The following is an 18,093-nucleotide window of genomic DNA, read 5'->3' on the forward strand; positions in this document are numbered from 1 at the left end:
TTTCCTGTCTAAATGTAGATGGCAGATGGCATCATCACACAAGGACTAGGAAGGAACAAAGACTAAAATTCTACAGAATGGGGAGGGGGGGAACAAGAGGGGATGAGGCAAGAGTTACACAATCAGTGACAAGTCACAAGGAGTCTGACTGGCAAGGTAAACCATTTTCAAACTGTTAGCTCAGGTTTTGAAAAAACAAGTGTTAAATAATTAAGTTAGAAAGAGCATTAATGCATGATTCCTGTATGATCTTCTGGGATTAATTTTATTTTCCTCTGGGAGAAAAAGCATAGCCAAAGTTAAGAGAATACTTTTGAGATGCTGTAAAAAATGCCAGTGTTTTTTTCAAGACAGCACACTTGACAGTAGCATACATTTGATTTCAATGTCAATGAACATTTAATGATCTATCACTTTATACTAGGAACCTGTGGACAAGACTATTCTGCCTGCCTCAAGCATTCCAGATGACTGAACACACTCAGCTCCAAACACACTGCCAACAATACAGGAAACTACAAAATACAAATGAACATTAATCTTCTCAACCCATTTAAGCTAAAGAAAACACCAGATAAAATTTACAGTGTATTTGTGGGGAGAAGTTATTTTACTGGTTTCCTGTATGATGATTCCATCCAACCATGTCCTATACATGCTGGCATTTTCATAATTAAGTGGCGGACAATCAATAAATCTTTGATAGAAATATGCATGTTTAATTAAATGCTGAATATAAATCACAGGAAAACCTTACAGGGAAGACCTCAGTCTGAATGGCACCTCAGGGACAAAGTGAGTAGACAAAGATATATATGCTACAAATCCTAATCTGTCTCAATGAAAGCAATTCCTAGGGACATGTTCTTGCAAAGTAAGAATCAGATGACAGCCAAATGTCCATGTAAAGCACATAACAGCTTATTACACAGATAGCATTAGAATTCTTAATATGATCAAAGTAATAGTGCTAAAAGTGGTTTCTAAGACTATCTCTTTCCTACAGAAATGCACATCTATGTATCAGGACCGGGCCAGCAATTAAAGCCAGTTAATTATATTCACAATTCTGTATTTTCCTCTATCTGATAAAACAGTACAATTATTTGTACAGCAAAAAGTAATGATGGAGAGAGCTAAGACACTACATCCAAGGCAATATTCCAGTGTACATAAAGGTCAACAGCATTGTTAATACTCATTTTCCCCAATATTATTTTAAATAAACCAAGTCCTCTTTCCAAATTTTGGGAAAAAAAATACAGGCTTGCTCTAAGATCTAATGAGCTATATAAAGTACATGTTGGGATTAGGGGAAAATGCAGAAGATCAGGTTGATGCTATAAATAAAGCAGTGAATTTCTGCTCTATATTTTTCTCTTTAATTCTGTTAAGAAAAGTAGTCTTCAAGAGAAGCCCTACTGAAAGTCAGAGAATTTATCAGCATATTTCAAATTTTCATCATTCACTATCGCAAACAATATTTTTATCATTACAATCATAATTAAAGAAGTACTTAAAGTGAAATCTACTGTAAATACCCATAAAAAGCAAACTCCACTGCACACAGCTGTAGTTTACAAGGCAGTACTACAGGCTGCTAAGCTATAGCTTAAAGCTTCTCAAGTGAAGACCAGACATCATGCACATGAGCTTACATCCCCCGAGGATGGGCAGTTGCTTACACAGCAAGTTACTACACACAGCTGTGGAAGCAATGGCACACTGCACTTCTACAAAGCCTAGCACTTAATTCCAACATCTTTCAGTGCTCTTATTCAATAGGCAAAAGAGCCAGACAGCTGTTCCTGTACCAAAATTTTGAATAAAAAAGAGAAAGCAGTACTAACTTTATTAAAATTTAAAAAGCTTCATAAATAATATTTCCCTTTTTTTATACCTCTGCCACATCCTATAAAGACAAGAAGAGCAGCTAGGAAATAATTTTTCATATAATTTTGCCATATAATTTTAAAAGGCTTGAAAGATGTGAATAACTCTAGTCTCATGAGATACAAAGGAACAGCTATTCACAGAGACAAATCTTTGTAACACTGATAAAGAAGCTAAGGGAATAAACATTTTGATGCTGATACACCAGGACTCAGCCCATCTCTTAAGTATGAGATAATGACCAGTGTGAGGGATATTAGTTACAAATCCCTCTACAGAAATATTTTTAAACTTTTCTCTGCCTACTACCAGGATACAACATTAAAACGACATCAAGTAATGACATGACACTAACCAGACATCATATATACTAACAAGTATCTGCAATTTCAATGCAGAAAACCCAAAATAAATACTTAGAACTCAAGCCAAATACATCCTATCTCAATAAATCAGGTTAATTTATTTAATATTTCATTACCATTAAAATAAATCAAATCCAATTGGAAATACAGAAATAGTCACTGAATTGCTTACTAAATATTAATATCAACACATGGTAGAGAACAAGTCGTTTACTGCTTAAAAAAAAAGACACTTATCAACAAATTTCTATTAGGTTACATTTTATACACTTTCCTGAAATTAAATTTTTTGGAAAAGTTACTCAAAGTGCATGCCCTGATCTCTCAGTGAGTAGGATTTTAACTCGATGCTGAGTAGGACCTACCTGTGAGAACTGTGATTTAAAACCTGTCAGCACTTTGTTACCCTCAGTGTTGAATATAAATGTTAAAATATATACCATAGGTGTGCATGCAGGATGACCACAATGGCAGATACTCCTTTCAGCATACAGTATTTAAGTTTGGAAGAAAAAAAAATTCTATTGTTTCAGTTATCAACCAAGATGAGTTGCCAAAATTCAACATTAAAAAAGTACAGAACAAGTGGGTTCCAGGACAACAGCAGCTCCCTTAATACAACTGTTTTCATAAACAAAGTGCATGACACATGGTTTTAATTAGGAAACATAAAAATAGTACTGCATTTTCTTGATATCTAAGTGCATGTTCCTTAAAAAAATTTTTAAAGCAACCAATAACATTCACAGCAAAAACTCAGCCTGTCCCTACACATCAGCTGCATTATACATCACTTTATGTTTAAAGAGGGCATTTAAATATTCATGCCAACTACTACACAGACAAATAAGTGAAGTAGGATGCAAAGGTAATACAGCAGTCCCTCAGCCCATCAGATACAGCACATGAAGTCAGGTGTTACCACCACTGCACTCGTGTAGTGCTTCTCCTACTTCTTTTGTCTTAAGGAAACACAATTATGACCTTGAAGTTTACTGAACCCAAACAATTTGAGATGGAATGACAAAATTCCATTTTAGCTTTTACATATCTGACCCACCAGCCCATTTACAATTTTCTTTAAACCCTCACCATTACTCCTTTCAAAGAAAGCTTCAAGTACTTTTAGTACAGTCTGCTTTGTACAAATATGAACATAAAACCGGAATGTAAAGAAACTACCTGGATTTGGCTCCACTTTCCTGAACTCCACACAACTGCAAAACAGATGCTTACTTCAGATAGTCTCTAGAACATGCTCCACTTGCTCTTAGCCATTTTTAAGTCATCAAATACAATTCCCCTTTTTCTCTTCAGAGTAACTTGGTGTGTTTGCAGCATGGGAACAAAAAGCTTAGAAAGACCAAAATGGACCAAATGAAATAGGTAGGTGAGAGTGAGCCCTTCACCAATGCCTGAACTCCCAATCACAAAAAGGAAGTATTGACAAAAAATCCAGGTAAGAGTATCACACAAGAAAACAAGGAAAATAACAGAAGCATTTCACTTCAAGCAATTTTCTCATCTTTCCTGCCATATGGCTAATTTCCATCACTAACATTTTATCATTATTATATAGCTATTTCTAGATCAAGAGGAAAATGGATCAGCTTCTGTCACAATGTCAGTCTTCACAGATTTCCAGATGCGAACCTGGGGGCTGCTCACACTGGAGAAGTACCCTCTGTCCTTGTTCCAATGCACTAGTTTGGTAAAGTATGGCATAACGCAGAGTTAAAAGCCTCAGAGAAACCTAACTACAATCATACCTCTACAATTCTGAGATATGAAATATAGGAACAGATCTTGAACATTTTGAAAATCAGACTCACACATTTTCTCTGCCAACTGTTTTTAGAACTCATGACAAAAACTGTCTTGTGTTCATTTCAAAATATCTCCTTGGATGTAGTTTAAAACCCCTGCATTCACAATGAAAGTTAATGATTCAAAATTTTTTTTAAATGTAATCCAGTTTGTACTGGACTGGATTTCTCCAACCAATATACTTGTCATATAAATGGTCTTCATTTGCTGTTAAGTGCTTAAGTGCTCCACTTCACTCTTGCGAAAATTAAGAAGCAAGTGGTTACTACTACACATCTGGTAACAAGTCATGAAGATCAACATGTTATCTGAAGCTATTCATTTTCATATGAACCAGCTTTGTTTTTTAATACATATGGGAGATTTGGTATTCTGAAAGACTCTGATTTGATTTGATTAGGTCTTTCCACTGATTTCCAACAATCTGGTTAATATATTCTAAGCTCTTACCCTATGAAAAAGCCAAAAACATTTATAAGTATAATTATTTCTCTATTTAAAACTGCAATCACATCACTAGAATATGTTAGAATTGTATTTTTATCTATCATACTGATTTCTAAATTATGCACTGAGAGCTCCATAAAGTCCTGCTACAAGGCCAACATTTTTAAACCAAGAGTTTTATAGTGAGAGCAATTTACAGTATTTTGCACTTTACAGAAAAAACAAACTATAGAATAATAGGGGTGGAAAGCAAAAAATGCACATAATTAATTCTACTTAGGTTTTTGAAAGTAACTAATAAATACTGAAGATGGAGAACAAAAAAAAAAGTATGGAAACCTTTACCACTCAACTCTAAACTAATTATTTGGAAACAATGAGCTCTAGACTGAACCACTCAAGATGATGGATTTTCTAAATTACCTTTCCCAAAAATGCATGCTATTTCAATAATAAATTTCAATTCAAGTACATAAGACAGCTATTCACCTCCTTGCACAAAGGCAGTGCACCTTGTTCAGCTGTTTTATAATTTTTTATAAAGCACTACTTACTTCAATCTTTCAAAACTAATGTTATAAACAGTATCTTATAATAAAGAAGCTCAAGGCTACAAAATAGGTGGCTTCAACCTCTCAGCTGTTGCTACCCTTCACTCTTTTACTGTTCAGCCACCATCCACCCAAACCACCATTCCTTGCTCCTGGATCTTAGCTCTGCCACCCTTCTTTGGGGCACATCTTCTTTTGTGCCTTCATTTTAAATGGGAACAAGAACACTCTCTGCCAACCCTCAAAACTATCAACAGCAGACACATTAACAAAGGTGCCAAGCCTCATTTTCCACACATGTTGTTTAGTAAACTAAACACATGCATTATATTTCTGAATGTCAAAGCATCAGCCACCCACTCATTTAACCAGGGACAGGAGAAAATAACAACCTCATACAATCAAAGACTGTACCCAGTAAAACCAGCTAAGTTATGTAGGCAAACTCTGGCAAAAAGAAGTGGAAGCAAAATAAGTTGTTGTATATCCATAGTAATCACCTTTGTACAAATGCCAGCTCACTTCCCAAAAGCCTAACAGCAGAAACAGCAGGCTACTACAAGAAATATGCATTTCTAGTAGGGGTAAATCTGATAGAGAGAGGGTCACAGTGACAATGCACTCATTTCTTCTTACTTCCTCCAAATGTGAACATTTTAAATTCTACTTATAAAAATGTCTCCTTTTGATCAGTACATATGGCAAGAACAGGTAAAATAAGTACTAGTACAGCAGTAACTGGACATTGTGTTTTTGCCTCAAAGAACATGTACCCTAAAGTGATGAAGCAGCTCCTGAATAAGGTTAATAAAATTACCTACCCAACCACTGCTGTGTCAGTGCTCCTGAGAAATGCTGCAGAAGGTAGCCCCAAAGAATTGAAAAAATGGAAGAATAGAAATACACGTACAACTTACAAAAAGTTTTAAACAGGAACAAGGACTAATAGTGTTTGGAACTTTTTTCAAAAGTTGTTCTTGTTTTTGAACTTTCAAAGCCAAGGTCACTGAACTCTGGCTACACATATGAACAGCCAGTTATGCACCTCTGTCCTGGGCCTCACAATGGAATTACACCAGTGCGTGTTGAGGCCATGAATGTGGGCTATAACCAAGGCTGAAGGAGCCACTCGGGATGAATTTTTTTGGTGGCTGTCCAGAGGTAAAATGATGAATTAATTTTACAGACAAGAAAATAGAAGACCTCTTTCTAAGTGAAAAAACATTTTTATGGGAGTAACTTAAGTACCTTAAAGTATTTTTTAACCTGCCTTACCAAAAAGTTTTGTTCTGCATGGCTTTTTTCCTGTAAGAAAGCCATCTGGATTACCAGACTCCACTGCTACAACTGCCATAGGAAAACACACTGGTGGTCATAGAATGGTTTGGGTTGGAAGAGAATTTAAAGGTCATCCAATTCCAACCTCCCTGCTATGGGCAGGGACACTTTCCACTAGCCCAAGTTGCTTTAAGTCCCATTCAACTTAGCCTGTAACACTTCCAAGGATGGGGCACAGCTCAAATAGTGGCATATTCAAACAAGACTTGTTAAGATAATTTTAAGTACTCTGTCAAAGACTGTAGCCCCAGGTATAATCTTGGTAAGCAGGTGACAATCAAAGGATCTGAAGCTGTAAGAGTTCAGAAGGGCATTTGTTTTAAACTGCAAAATGGCTGGCTGCTCTCTAAATGAGTAGCAAGTAGGATCAGTACTTGTAACTATCCAGTTACAATTCCAAAGAGTTTGCAGAATCTGGAGATCTACACAACCGCTCGAGGCTTACAAGGATCTGATCTAGATCACGGTTTAAGAACAAATTAAAAATCTATGTATCTAAGACTGAAAACCTATCAATGTCTGTCCTATACTGTTTCACTAAAGAAATTAGTTTCTTGAGCAAGACATGCACCAAAATAAAACCAAACCCTAACATTTCGGGCCTTTAACACACACTTGCATGAGCATGTCTTTACAAGGCCAGAAGACAAGGTTCTGTGGCCAATGAAAATCAAAGGTCGGATCAGTCTTTGAAAGTGTGATATTAAAACTGTAATTATTTATTCAGCACCACGGAGACATTTAACCAGGTGAACATCAATTTAATATTTACCGTATCTTAAAGAGAAAAGGACTTTCTTTCCCTACACTCTTAAAAAAATCATTGAGAGCCAGCAAAGTTCAATTCTTGCTGGGAAACAATAGAGTAAAATACATTTCACTGACACTGCTCCTAATGCTCCTGACCAGTAAACAGGAAACTAACAAATTCTTGTTAGTTTGCAACATATTTTGTTGCATCTTTAGGGAATTTTGTGTAAATATCCATGCTTTTTTTTTTTTTTGAGAAACAGTACAGGATTATACAGCCAACTAAAATGGAAGACATTTTTCACATCCACCCCAGAGGTTAAGAATGAAACACAGAAACAACTTTTCAGATGTATGAATGTCTGCATGCACGTATCACTTTTTCTTCTGACAAGACAAAAGTAAACCAGAAGTTCACATCCCAATTTGTTACAATAAAATATACAAATATCTGACTATAAATGAGGCAGCAGATAAACAAAAAAGAAGAAAGTTTTAAACTTATCACAGCTGCAGAGTTCTTCAAACAGCAGAGGATATGAAAGAAGGTAATACTCTAAAATATAGTGACAGACAAAACAGACAGAGGTTGTGCCATTGTCACAGCAGCTAGGAAAAAAACCCTGTAGATGTTTCAGGTGCTTCAGCCAACATGAAACACGCAGCAGAAACCAAGAAAAATATCTTGACAGGTAGTAGCTTATGTGTCTTCTCACTGTTACTCAATATAACTGCTAGTATCTACTTTTACTAATCAAAGTCCTGGCTGCTCATTTTATAGAGAATCCCTTTTTTCCCCACTTTCCCCAGCTATTCAGCATCAATCTCTATTTAGCATCTCCATGAGGCATACCATTTAGCATTTTTTAGCATCAACTGGCATTCTTTCATGAAAAACCCGCCTCATTGACTTAGAATACACCATTTAAATAAGGTAGTCCGAAATAGAATATTTAGTTTAGCCTTCTGTACTTTTATGCACCCATACTCCAATGTTCAGTATTTAAAATGTGGGTCATTTCCGAGGGTCACATTTCTGAAATTGTAGACCACTGAACTGTTCCTCACTGACTCTCAAAACACACCTTCCAAAGAATTGTCATGATAAAGGTGGACAACATAAAATGAAGCGCAAATGAAGTACAGAGACAACAGCATTACCAGTAAATGATCAGTGCCTGCCACGTCTCTACCACTGATCAATTTCAGAATGACAAGTGAACCCAAGAGCAGCAATAGGCACTTTATGCACCATCTTACTTGACTCTCAAAAGCATAATGCACACCAAAAGCTCAGTGTATTTTATGAACTATCCAAAGAGAACCATTTTAATTGTCAATAACGGCTCAACACCAACCTAGCAATGCTGCAGAAGTTTTAATTATGACTCTCACACCCTAGAAAAGGCACAGCAACCCACACCACTCTTTAAACAAATTGTAATCACTACCTTAACCTTACAGCACTTTATGTGCATCCCACTTTAAGATGGCAGATATTCCAAGTCTCCATGACACTTAAGTTTTCTATTCAATTCCCTTGTATGAAAGTATCAGCACCCAACTGTACAGACAAGAGAATCTGAGCTTTTCATACAAGTGAACAAGGCATTTGTGAAAGGAATCAGAAGACACATGACTTTCTTGTTCCTGAGTTTCAAGGGACCAACTCTGCCTTGTTCTATGTTACCCTTTTAAAAAATACATAATTGTCCTTTTCTCAATTTCCTCTCCAAGGCCATAATATACATTCCCTGACAAATACAAATACAGCTGAAATTTGTGGCACTGGATGATAACAACTATTGTGCACTGGATTCAACAATGTAAATTCCAAATCTAGATATGCTATCTAACTCTCCTGAGTAGGTTTTACCACGACTAACCTTCTAAATGGCTGTAAATCAAGGATGCAAGTACCAGTCTCAGCTACTCAAAATGAAAACAATATTCAATGATTTGACCAAAGCATGCATAGCTTATGCAGGAGCTATTTTTGCCTTTTTTTTTAAAGAGAATGCAAAACCAAAAACATCAGTAAACATCATGAAGAGCAGGACTTGATGAAGCTCATGCATGATGAGATGTGTGCCTGCATGTGAGTAAAGATATTGACAAACTTTAAATTATTAGAAATGCTATGTTTAATTGAACCAGATCAGTGTACTACTATTGCAATTTTCAAAGATATAAATATCTAAGTTGAATTTGCTCTGTCTTTTCAAGATTCCTATTATTTAATTCTTACAGATGCAGTTAGTATGGCTAAACAAAGCACAACTTCAAATATTCAGTTTGTGTTGTACTTAAAAATGAATTTGTGACCTCCATTCCCCCTAAAATAAATTACAATCCTGTGACTATTTGACTGTAAAACTATTTATATTTATTCTACATGTTAACATAGAAATAAATTTCAAAATAATTAAATGTGTTTCAGAATTAAAACATCCATTGCTCTTCTTTTTCCACAGTCTTCATATTACAAAGTGAAACATAATTTGGCTTGCCACTGCAAAAAGGACAAGTATTGGAAGAAAACTCTGTGGAGTATAGCACTCAAAATCAAAGACCAGTACCTGAAAGCAATGTGTCAATGGCCAGCTAGAGTTGATGATGACAGCAGGACTTTAACACTGAACAAATGTAATAAATACTGAATTTTAATGATATACATCTGCAATTAAATCACTGTCATCTAAGCACTTTAACTGTGACGATACACATGCTTTCCTCTAGGCCATTTCAATTCCTCTTTAACAAAATACATTTTATAGAACATATAGAGAATTTTAAGTACTTGACTCATTTTCTTCTGTCAGGACCTGTTCTTGAATATGATTTTGTGCTTTTCTGAAAAATCCCCAGGCCTAAACTGAGGCCTGGAGGAAAATGGCTCTGCAGTGGTAAGCCTTCGTGGTGCCAACTGTAGCAAATGATAAACTCTGTGGTACAAAACATTGCCAATTACCTCAACACTACACTAAGTCAGTCATATATTATTCAAATTTCCAGTTGCCAAGTAGTTTTAATCAAATAGTAAAATGTCAACCATTACATGAAAACAATACTAAGCATGTTTTATTTAGGAGCTTGACTATTTCTCAGCTTTAAATTTACCTTTCCCAAGACTTGAAATGTTAGGGCTAATTTTATATGTACAACTAGGTAGAGCACAGACAGCACTACCAGACATTGAACAGCTTTCCGAAATAGCCACCATTATTTCCAGTAGTTACTGTTCAAATAAACTTGAAATTCTTCTTTCTAATCAAATTAATGACAAGCCCATTTTAATCACTTCAATCCTGACTGCCATATAGGATAGTCACAGTACAAGATATTGCTCAGCTCACATACAATTCTGGAGTTAGCTGTACTCCCTAGATAGATAGCTGCTTTTATTTTAGCTTCACTGCAGAATCCAAACACAACTCCTTCCTTTAAAAAACCAAACAAAAAAAATCAACCTGCAAGCTTGAGTGTTTAAATGTATTAAAATGCTCCTTCTAAAGTGTCATCTGGTTTTCACCAGTAAGTTACATAAACTGTTGTAAAATCATTAACTGAATGCAAACTGCATAAGAAAAAGTATGGTAAAAGTTTTTATACAATTTATTCTGTCCCATCTGCTGCTAAATTTAATTTACATCTATTTTAAGCCAAAAAACTCTAAACCAGGACTCAGACGTCAGTTCTGGAGTTTAACATGACCTTAAAACATAATATAAACAAAGAACAGGATTTTACAAGTAATATTTACAACCAATATTTTGTAAATTAATCAAAACTATTTAAGAACAGCAATAAATAGACTCATACACTTTAGCTAATTCAAATATTTAGTGATCATTTCGCAGTTCTAAATTGCAAAGTGTGTATGGGCAAATTCAACCAGAGAAAATGACAGAATGTTAAATTAAAGTTCAGTTCTGCACTGGGTACAGAGGTGTTAAGAGTGGCTAGCAATGACACATGGGATTCTTTAACTGTAGCAAGTCTGGTACCATTTACTTCCAGGATCAGGGTTTGTTTAGTCATGGCATCTTCAAAACCTTCCCATCATTGCAGCCCAGCATTCAAATACAGAGGTCAAATCAGACATACTGTCTATTTATACCATAGCAGATAAGTTGGTTAAAATGACACTGTCAGATCTGCATTTTCTTTTCCAACAACCTACTGTCTACCATTTTTAAGCATTTAGAAAATCTAAGGCATAATCTAAAGCTCTCCTCTTCAGCACAGCTGCCACCTTAAGTCTCAGACTTATTTTTACAGTACTTATACCCAAGTGCTCAGCAGGTCAGTCAGAAGCTGTTTTTCAACATGAAGAGGAAGACTTCTGCTCCTACTGATAGGTATATAGCAGGAAAATGTTCTGAACAACTTATGTTCTTCTGTTTTTGTGACCAGATTCTTCTTTTTCCATGCATAACAATATAGCACATGTGCCAATCAAGTAAAAACATAGGAATAAAATTTTATAGTGTTTATTTTCTTCTAGTGGCCACAATGTGCTTATTATTCTACTTAAGAATTCAAATTGCATAAAGTGCAACATCTAGAACTGCGCATCTACGTTAGAGCTGTACAAGTGTTACTGGAGAGTACCTGCTCATTATAGAAATCTATCTTACTGTGCTTGTAGAAACAACAACATGGTTGCCACATTGTTCCACCACAGGTCAAATTAAACAGCATTACTTAAAACTGTTAAAACTGTACTACATCCCTGCTGGGACTAGTGAGAGAGCGACTGGGAGCTTCAGTATGTGAGCAGTCTCTAGAAGTATACATTGTAACGAATGATGATACTATCTAAGGTCAACATAAGCTAAAAACTACTTTGTAAAACGTAGGACTTGGCAAGAAAAATACGTATTTGTTTTTCTTGCTCGTACATTAACTTCAAAATACAAATGATACTTTCATAATGACAGAAACAAAGCAGAGTTGCCACAACAACCATCTTGCAATAAAATAAACACTGGCTCTCAGCACAAAGGAGAAGCCAGGTGCAATATGAACACCTCAGCCTATATGTATGTATATATGTATGTATGTCTGTATGTATGTATGTGTTCTTGGGTTCCACATCCTGCTCTCTGCACAGTGCTTCAGTGCAGGATCTGAGCTCTGTGCAGCATGTAGGGAATGTCTGCTTCCATCCTGACCACTGCGAATATACGACTCTTAAACACGGAGACGAACCTCCAATGCCTTTGTATTCCTTTTCTCAGATTTAAAGCTTAGCTGCACGAGGTGTTAAAAGTGCGCGCTGGCTAGGTTCGGACACACATGCGAGGAGGAAGAGGGTGGCAGGAGAGACGAGGGAAGGCGTGGAAGGGCACAGTCCCTGTGCCCGGCGAGCCTGGACCCCCCCCGCCGCCTAGCGCAGCCTCCTCGGCCGCTGGGTGAAGTTGGCCGGGCATCACCCGCCCCAGCGCAGGCCAGGCGCAGGGAAGAGACCTCCTTCTCCTCCTCTTCCTCGGTCTCCTCACGCGTCCTCCTCTTCCTCCAGCCCGCCGCCAGATCTATTCTTCCCCTTCAGCCGCCCCCCGCTTCACGGCGGAAGAAGCTGGGGGGAGGGGGATGTCTCCATTACCCTCTCCACCCTCCCGCTTCCCAGGGACGGCGACAACGGCCCTTTCCCGCCCGACGCGGGGGGGAGCCCCGGGCCGGCCTGCGGGAGCGCTCCCGCACCCCTGGGCCCCCCGGAGCTCCACCAGACCCCGCAGCTTCCCCACTGCGAAGAGGGGGCAGGGAAGGCGCCAGGCCCCGGAGCCCCGCCCGCTCCCTGGCCCCGAGGAGGGGAGGCCGCCGGCAGGGGGTTACACACCTCGCTGTTAAAGGCTTTCACAGCCTCCATGTCGCGGCGGAGGCGGGAGCCGGGCGGCTTCTCTCCGCTGATGGCGGCCGGGCCGGGCCGGGCCGGGCCGGGCCGGGCCGGGCCGGGCCGGGCCGGGCGGGGGCAAGTCTCGGTCCGTGCGTGCGTGCGCTCCTCGCTCAGGGGCCGCCCGGCCTCCTCTCCATGGCGGGTGGCGCAGGGGGCGGGCGCGGGGGGACGCGGGCCCCGCTCGTTTCCGTCTCCTCCTCGCCCCGCTTCCCGCCCGGCGGCGCCGGCGTTCCCTTCCCTCTCTCCTTCCCTCCCTCCCGCGCTCGGCTCCGGGCGGCCGCGCCGGCAGGAGATGGAGGAACAACGCGCGGCGGCTGCGGCGCGGGCGCCAATATGGCGGACACGCGGGGGCTCCTCGCAGTGCAGCGCCGGAGCGGCGCAGGCGGCTACAGCGCCCCCTGCCGGGCAGCGCCCGCAGCGCCGCACCGCACGGGCGCTGCTGGGATGGCGCCGCGTCCGCCCCGCCCGCTCTCCTCCCTCTCCTCCGCCTCCCCGAGCGAGTGGCAAGGAAAGGGTTACGGGAACGAGGTGTTAAATGCCGGTGCGTTTCGTCACCGGGGGGCAAATCCAAGAGTTCCTGAGAAACCCTTTTCACCGTTTCCGGACCCCCGAACCGTTCGCCTCCTCACGCCCGGGCCGCTCAGCCTCCCTCTCTCTGCAGCAAGGCCCGCCGGCCAAACTGGGAACGGCATGCAGGCTTGAAAAAAGGCAGCGGGAAAAAGAATCAGCGAGGCGTAGGAGGGCAAAAAAATTCATAATTTGATAAGCCCACAGGCAATCAGTACTATTTATCAAGAGGAAAGACGAAAACGCAGGTAATCGTAATGCAAATCAGTCACAAGCCTCAGTGCACTTACTGCATGAATATTACAACTCAACAATTCCACACCAAAAAGTCTCCAAACCCACCACCAGGCGTTAAGGCATTTCTGTTTAACTACCCAGGGCATCTTGTCAGGTCAAGTTTCGGATAGGGTGCACTTCCCCATGCCCCCAGCACCATGCCAGTCCGGCAGAGCACCTGCCTCTCCCTGAAGCAAAAACACTTTCCTTAGCTGAGAAATCCCAGCAGGAGCAGGCTCTGCCAAACAGGAGGACTTACTTCCAGGGCATAGATTTTTGTTCCCTCAAACACAAAACTACCGAGTGACTCACCTTTGCCAGGAAGAGTCTCAAGGGTCTCAGAAGCACTGAAGATGAAAACTTAGGTTTGTCTTTTGTTGCTGCTTTTCCCTGTTTGGTTATGTCCTTTCAACTCCACTGACACAGTAGAGATATGACAGTTCCCATCTGAATTGCATTCCATTATTTCCAGTCACTCACCAGAGCTCTAGGTCAGGCTCTGGATGTGCTTTGATGGTCTCAAAAGTGCCCCTCAGACCAGAGCCACAGAGGCTCTTCAGGGACAGTGAAAATCCCTCTTCAGGTCTGAGCCAGGGACTTCAAACTGACGTGGGCTTGATTCAACAAACAAGGTAACATAAATTAAAATAAACCCAACACTGGAGGGAGACCTGGAATCCTACACCTCCATTCTTACAGGAACAAGAGAAATTACTACGTCTTTTTATAAAAGGAATTGGAAGTTCCTGCCATCTTATCCCCCCAATAGTCTTACTCAAGGAAAAAGCCCATCTCTAGCAACTACCATTGCTGCAGTATCAGGCCACCATGAGGGTCAGGAAACAAGAGCAAATACCCTGCTAGGATGAGAGGACTGTCTGGTTAGACTGAAAAAAAGCCCAGATGGCCATGGAGTAGGAAGGACACCCAATGCCTGCAAAGTAAAATGTCTGAATAAGGCTCGAAGGCGTTTGATTGTTTTAAAACAACTGAATAAAATTCTTTGCAGACCTCCTACATAGCAGGAGGTCAAGAGGTAGTAGTCTTCACTTAAAGCAGGGAAGGTCCTGACACAACCCAAGCAAGACCTTTTTGGTTGTGAAGATGGCCAAGCAGTGGGGTAGGTGTTCCAGACAGGCTGTGCAGTCTCTAGCGCTTTATGAAGTTCCTTGGGATTAGGACGTTAGTAGGCTACTCAGAGGTCACAGCCTGACCCTGCTTTGAGCCAGAGACTGGACTAGACAGGCTCCCCAGGTCCCTTCAAATCTGAGTGGCACTGATACTCTATGAACTGCAGAGTTCAGTGAAACCTTCTGGCAGCCCCTCTTCACAGGTGATTCAGGAGAAGTACACTAGGTTTATCAGGAGGGACAAGACCTCTGTTTCTCTTTCTGGTTTTGTTTAGGGCTTTTTAAATTTGTTTGGGGGTTTGGTTGTTTTTCTGGGCTTTTTTTTTCCTGTGGGAGTTAAGAGTAAACAAAATAGGAAGAGACAACTCTGTTCAAATTATTGTGAAGGCATTACAGGGTACTCACTGTTCTACAAGAGTAACTGCTGTAACTATTTATCTTGCACTCCTCTGGAAAGCGTACTGAAGTACTGCAGTTACAAACAGTCCTCCAGGATCTGCTAACTTCCCATTTAGGTGAAATTGAAGCAAGCCTAGTTTTCCCTAGCAAAATTGATGGAATTCCACACTGCAGAAACTTTTAAAACAAAGTTTTGAAATTGGCTTCAAAGTGATCACAAACTCCCACTCAGTTGCTTTTCAGTAATATTTTTTTTCCAGAAGCATAGAAGTTATTCCAATAAAGGAGAAATCAAAGAAGGAGGGATAGGATTTACACTTAGAGATACATGCACAAAGCCTTGACCTCAAAAGCAGAGCCTGAATTTGAAACTAAGTGATTCTCCCTCCCTCCCCCCCACCCCTATATTAAGCTTGCTTTCTGTAGGTCTGTAATAAACATTTAAACAACTATTTTTACCATTTAAAATGTTGAGGTAGCAAAGTGCTTTAACAGCCCTTTTTAATTCCAGCAGTAGAAAGGAGAACAGCAGCACATTACATCTCTGAGCTCAAAAGAAGCCAGCTGTCATCCAAGAATGAGAAATAGGCTGCAGAATGAATACTGTAAAACATTTCAGATTATATTTACGTGGTCTAATTAAGAAAACATACAAATCATGTAACATTGAAACAGGGTTAGTGCAGAAACACTAGTTTATTTTGGGGCAAGGTGGCCTTGTCCCACAAGGCTCTCTAGTTCAGTGACTCGGTATCACTCCTGACATACCAAAGCCAGGAGAGTTCTCATTGTGCTGCACAGCAGAGTAAGCACCAGCTTCCTGCACAGCACAAGCTTTCTGCAGTTCCAGTGCTCTGCACAACTGATCAAACTCATACCAGAAACATTAGTTCTGCAGGTGAAATCCCACTTGCTTCCCAACTTCTAAATGAATTATAAGTGGGATTTGCAATGATGGGGCACACTTCCTGTGTGGGTACAAACACCTAGGTTTGCAATTCTGATAGAAAAGCAGGACTGAATACATCTTTAGTCTCCTGTTCTTCCCCCGCCCCCATAAGAGAAGGTAAAATAGGTATGCTTGCTTTTTTCCTATTTCAGACAAGTCCAAATAGAGACTCAATAGATCAAACAAGTGTCTTGCTGGCAAATGCCCTTAAAAAAGCTGTCATCCAAGTAAGCAGTTCCCTGTTTCCTTTCAGCAGAGGAAACCACATGGAAGTGTCTGGAGGGAGAACTGGTGTGCCAGTTGACAGAGAACAGAGGAAAATAGATCTGTTATTAGTAACTTAGCTTCAGGTAAGAGAATATCACTCAGTTTTCCTCCTACTAGCTCCACAATTTTTTTTGAATGCACAGCTACAAGTCATCCTCCATGCACCATTTCTACTTATTTTTCCTCTGCCTGTTTCTACTTAACTTTTCAGTGCATTTTCAAAGATTATCTTACATTTTTTACTGAAATTGAACTCATTTCTCCCCTCTGTCCTTCTTCACTAACTCTATCTCATCTTTCTCTTTCATTTGCATTTTCAGTACTCTTAACCTCTATAACTATTTTAAAAGTTTAAACTGTAAGAAAAAAAGTATGGAAATAAATCTTATGTTGAACTTTTCCTAAGTTTGTTACAGACATACGTTCACATAAGGAGCTCCTTTTCAAATTTTAAAAATTTCACAGGTTGAAAGAGAGCTTTTGAATCATTTGTAACCACATGTTACTCATGATAGCCTGACAGTTTGGAGCTCCAGTTAGTTTACTATGCAGTTCCTTCTGGTCAAGCTTGACTGACTCCTGTACTTATGCAAGCATGATGGTGTCAGACTCTCTGAGCACAACAGCACAGAAACAACCTCAAAACAACTTTATTGAAAAAAGCATTTGGAGCTTTAATTTACAGGCCAGCTACTTCTCTTGGAGGCACACTCTATAAATCTCTGTTGATGTCAAAGCAAACTGCTTTAATCAGGAAAGGAGAACAAAGTCTTGGAAATTACCTTCAAGTAACATTTCTCAGACTTGCCCATAGGAGGTTTGGATAACCTGATGCTAAAGCGTGCTGGCAGTACAAGTCACACCAACCGTGGCATTTCTAATAAGCTTAGCCAGAAAGCATTTACTAATGTTTTCTTATTCTGTGTGGGGTTCTAATCCTGAAGCTTGAACTCTGGCATCCTGTTTATTGATTGTAGTGTACAATTACAAGGTAGAACAACCGTTGTTTCCTACAGCTGCATAGTTACATTTCGTTCTGCTCCTAACAAGACAATTCTTTTAAAATAAAGGCCAGACAATGGTTTTACAGAAGCAATGCTGGCATAATTTTAATGTAACAGCAGAAGTACAAGGATAGAAAACCCACTAGATTTTAGCTTGCAAATATCACAGAACACATAAGAAATGTTTTACAGTAAATTCCAACTACAAACATATCCATTTATTAAGGGAAACTGAAATTAGGAAAAAAATATTTTTTCAGTAGATATGTTTATAAAAACATATGTTTTTATGCCTTGAAGAATTCAATCTAAAGAATTCTTGATGAATTTGGTAAAAACTAAAACTTTCTAAAATATACTTAACTAATTCAAGGAAAACTCAAGGATGATTCATTAATAAATTTCAGATGTAATAAACAGCAGAAGACTCC

At 39.7% G+C, this 18,093-nt stretch overlaps 1 protein-coding gene across 2 annotated transcripts in view; it reads right to left on the bottom strand.

Annotated features, from left to right (window-relative positions):
- Window positions 1-13,204, bottom strand: part of SCAF8 (SR-related CTD associated factor 8) — an 88,257-nt gene extending 75,053 nt beyond the window's left edge. For both annotated transcript variants that reach the window (XM_066546946.1, XM_066546945.1), the window contains exon 1: window positions 13,014-13,204. In XM_066546946.1, the coding sequence (XP_066403043.1) occupies window positions 13,014-13,043 (30 nt within the window). In that variant the 5' untranslated portion in view covers window positions 13,044-13,204. The remainder of the gene's footprint in view (window positions 1-13,013) is intronic.
- Between the last annotated feature and the right edge of the window lie 4,889 nt (window positions 13,205-18,093).

The sequence above is a fragment of the Molothrus aeneus genome, chromosome 3, assembly GCF_037042795.1.
Source record: "Molothrus aeneus isolate 106 chromosome 3, BPBGC_Maene_1.0, whole genome shotgun sequence".
Classification (NCBI taxonomy): domain Eukaryota; kingdom Metazoa; phylum Chordata; class Aves; order Passeriformes; family Icteridae; genus Molothrus; species Molothrus aeneus.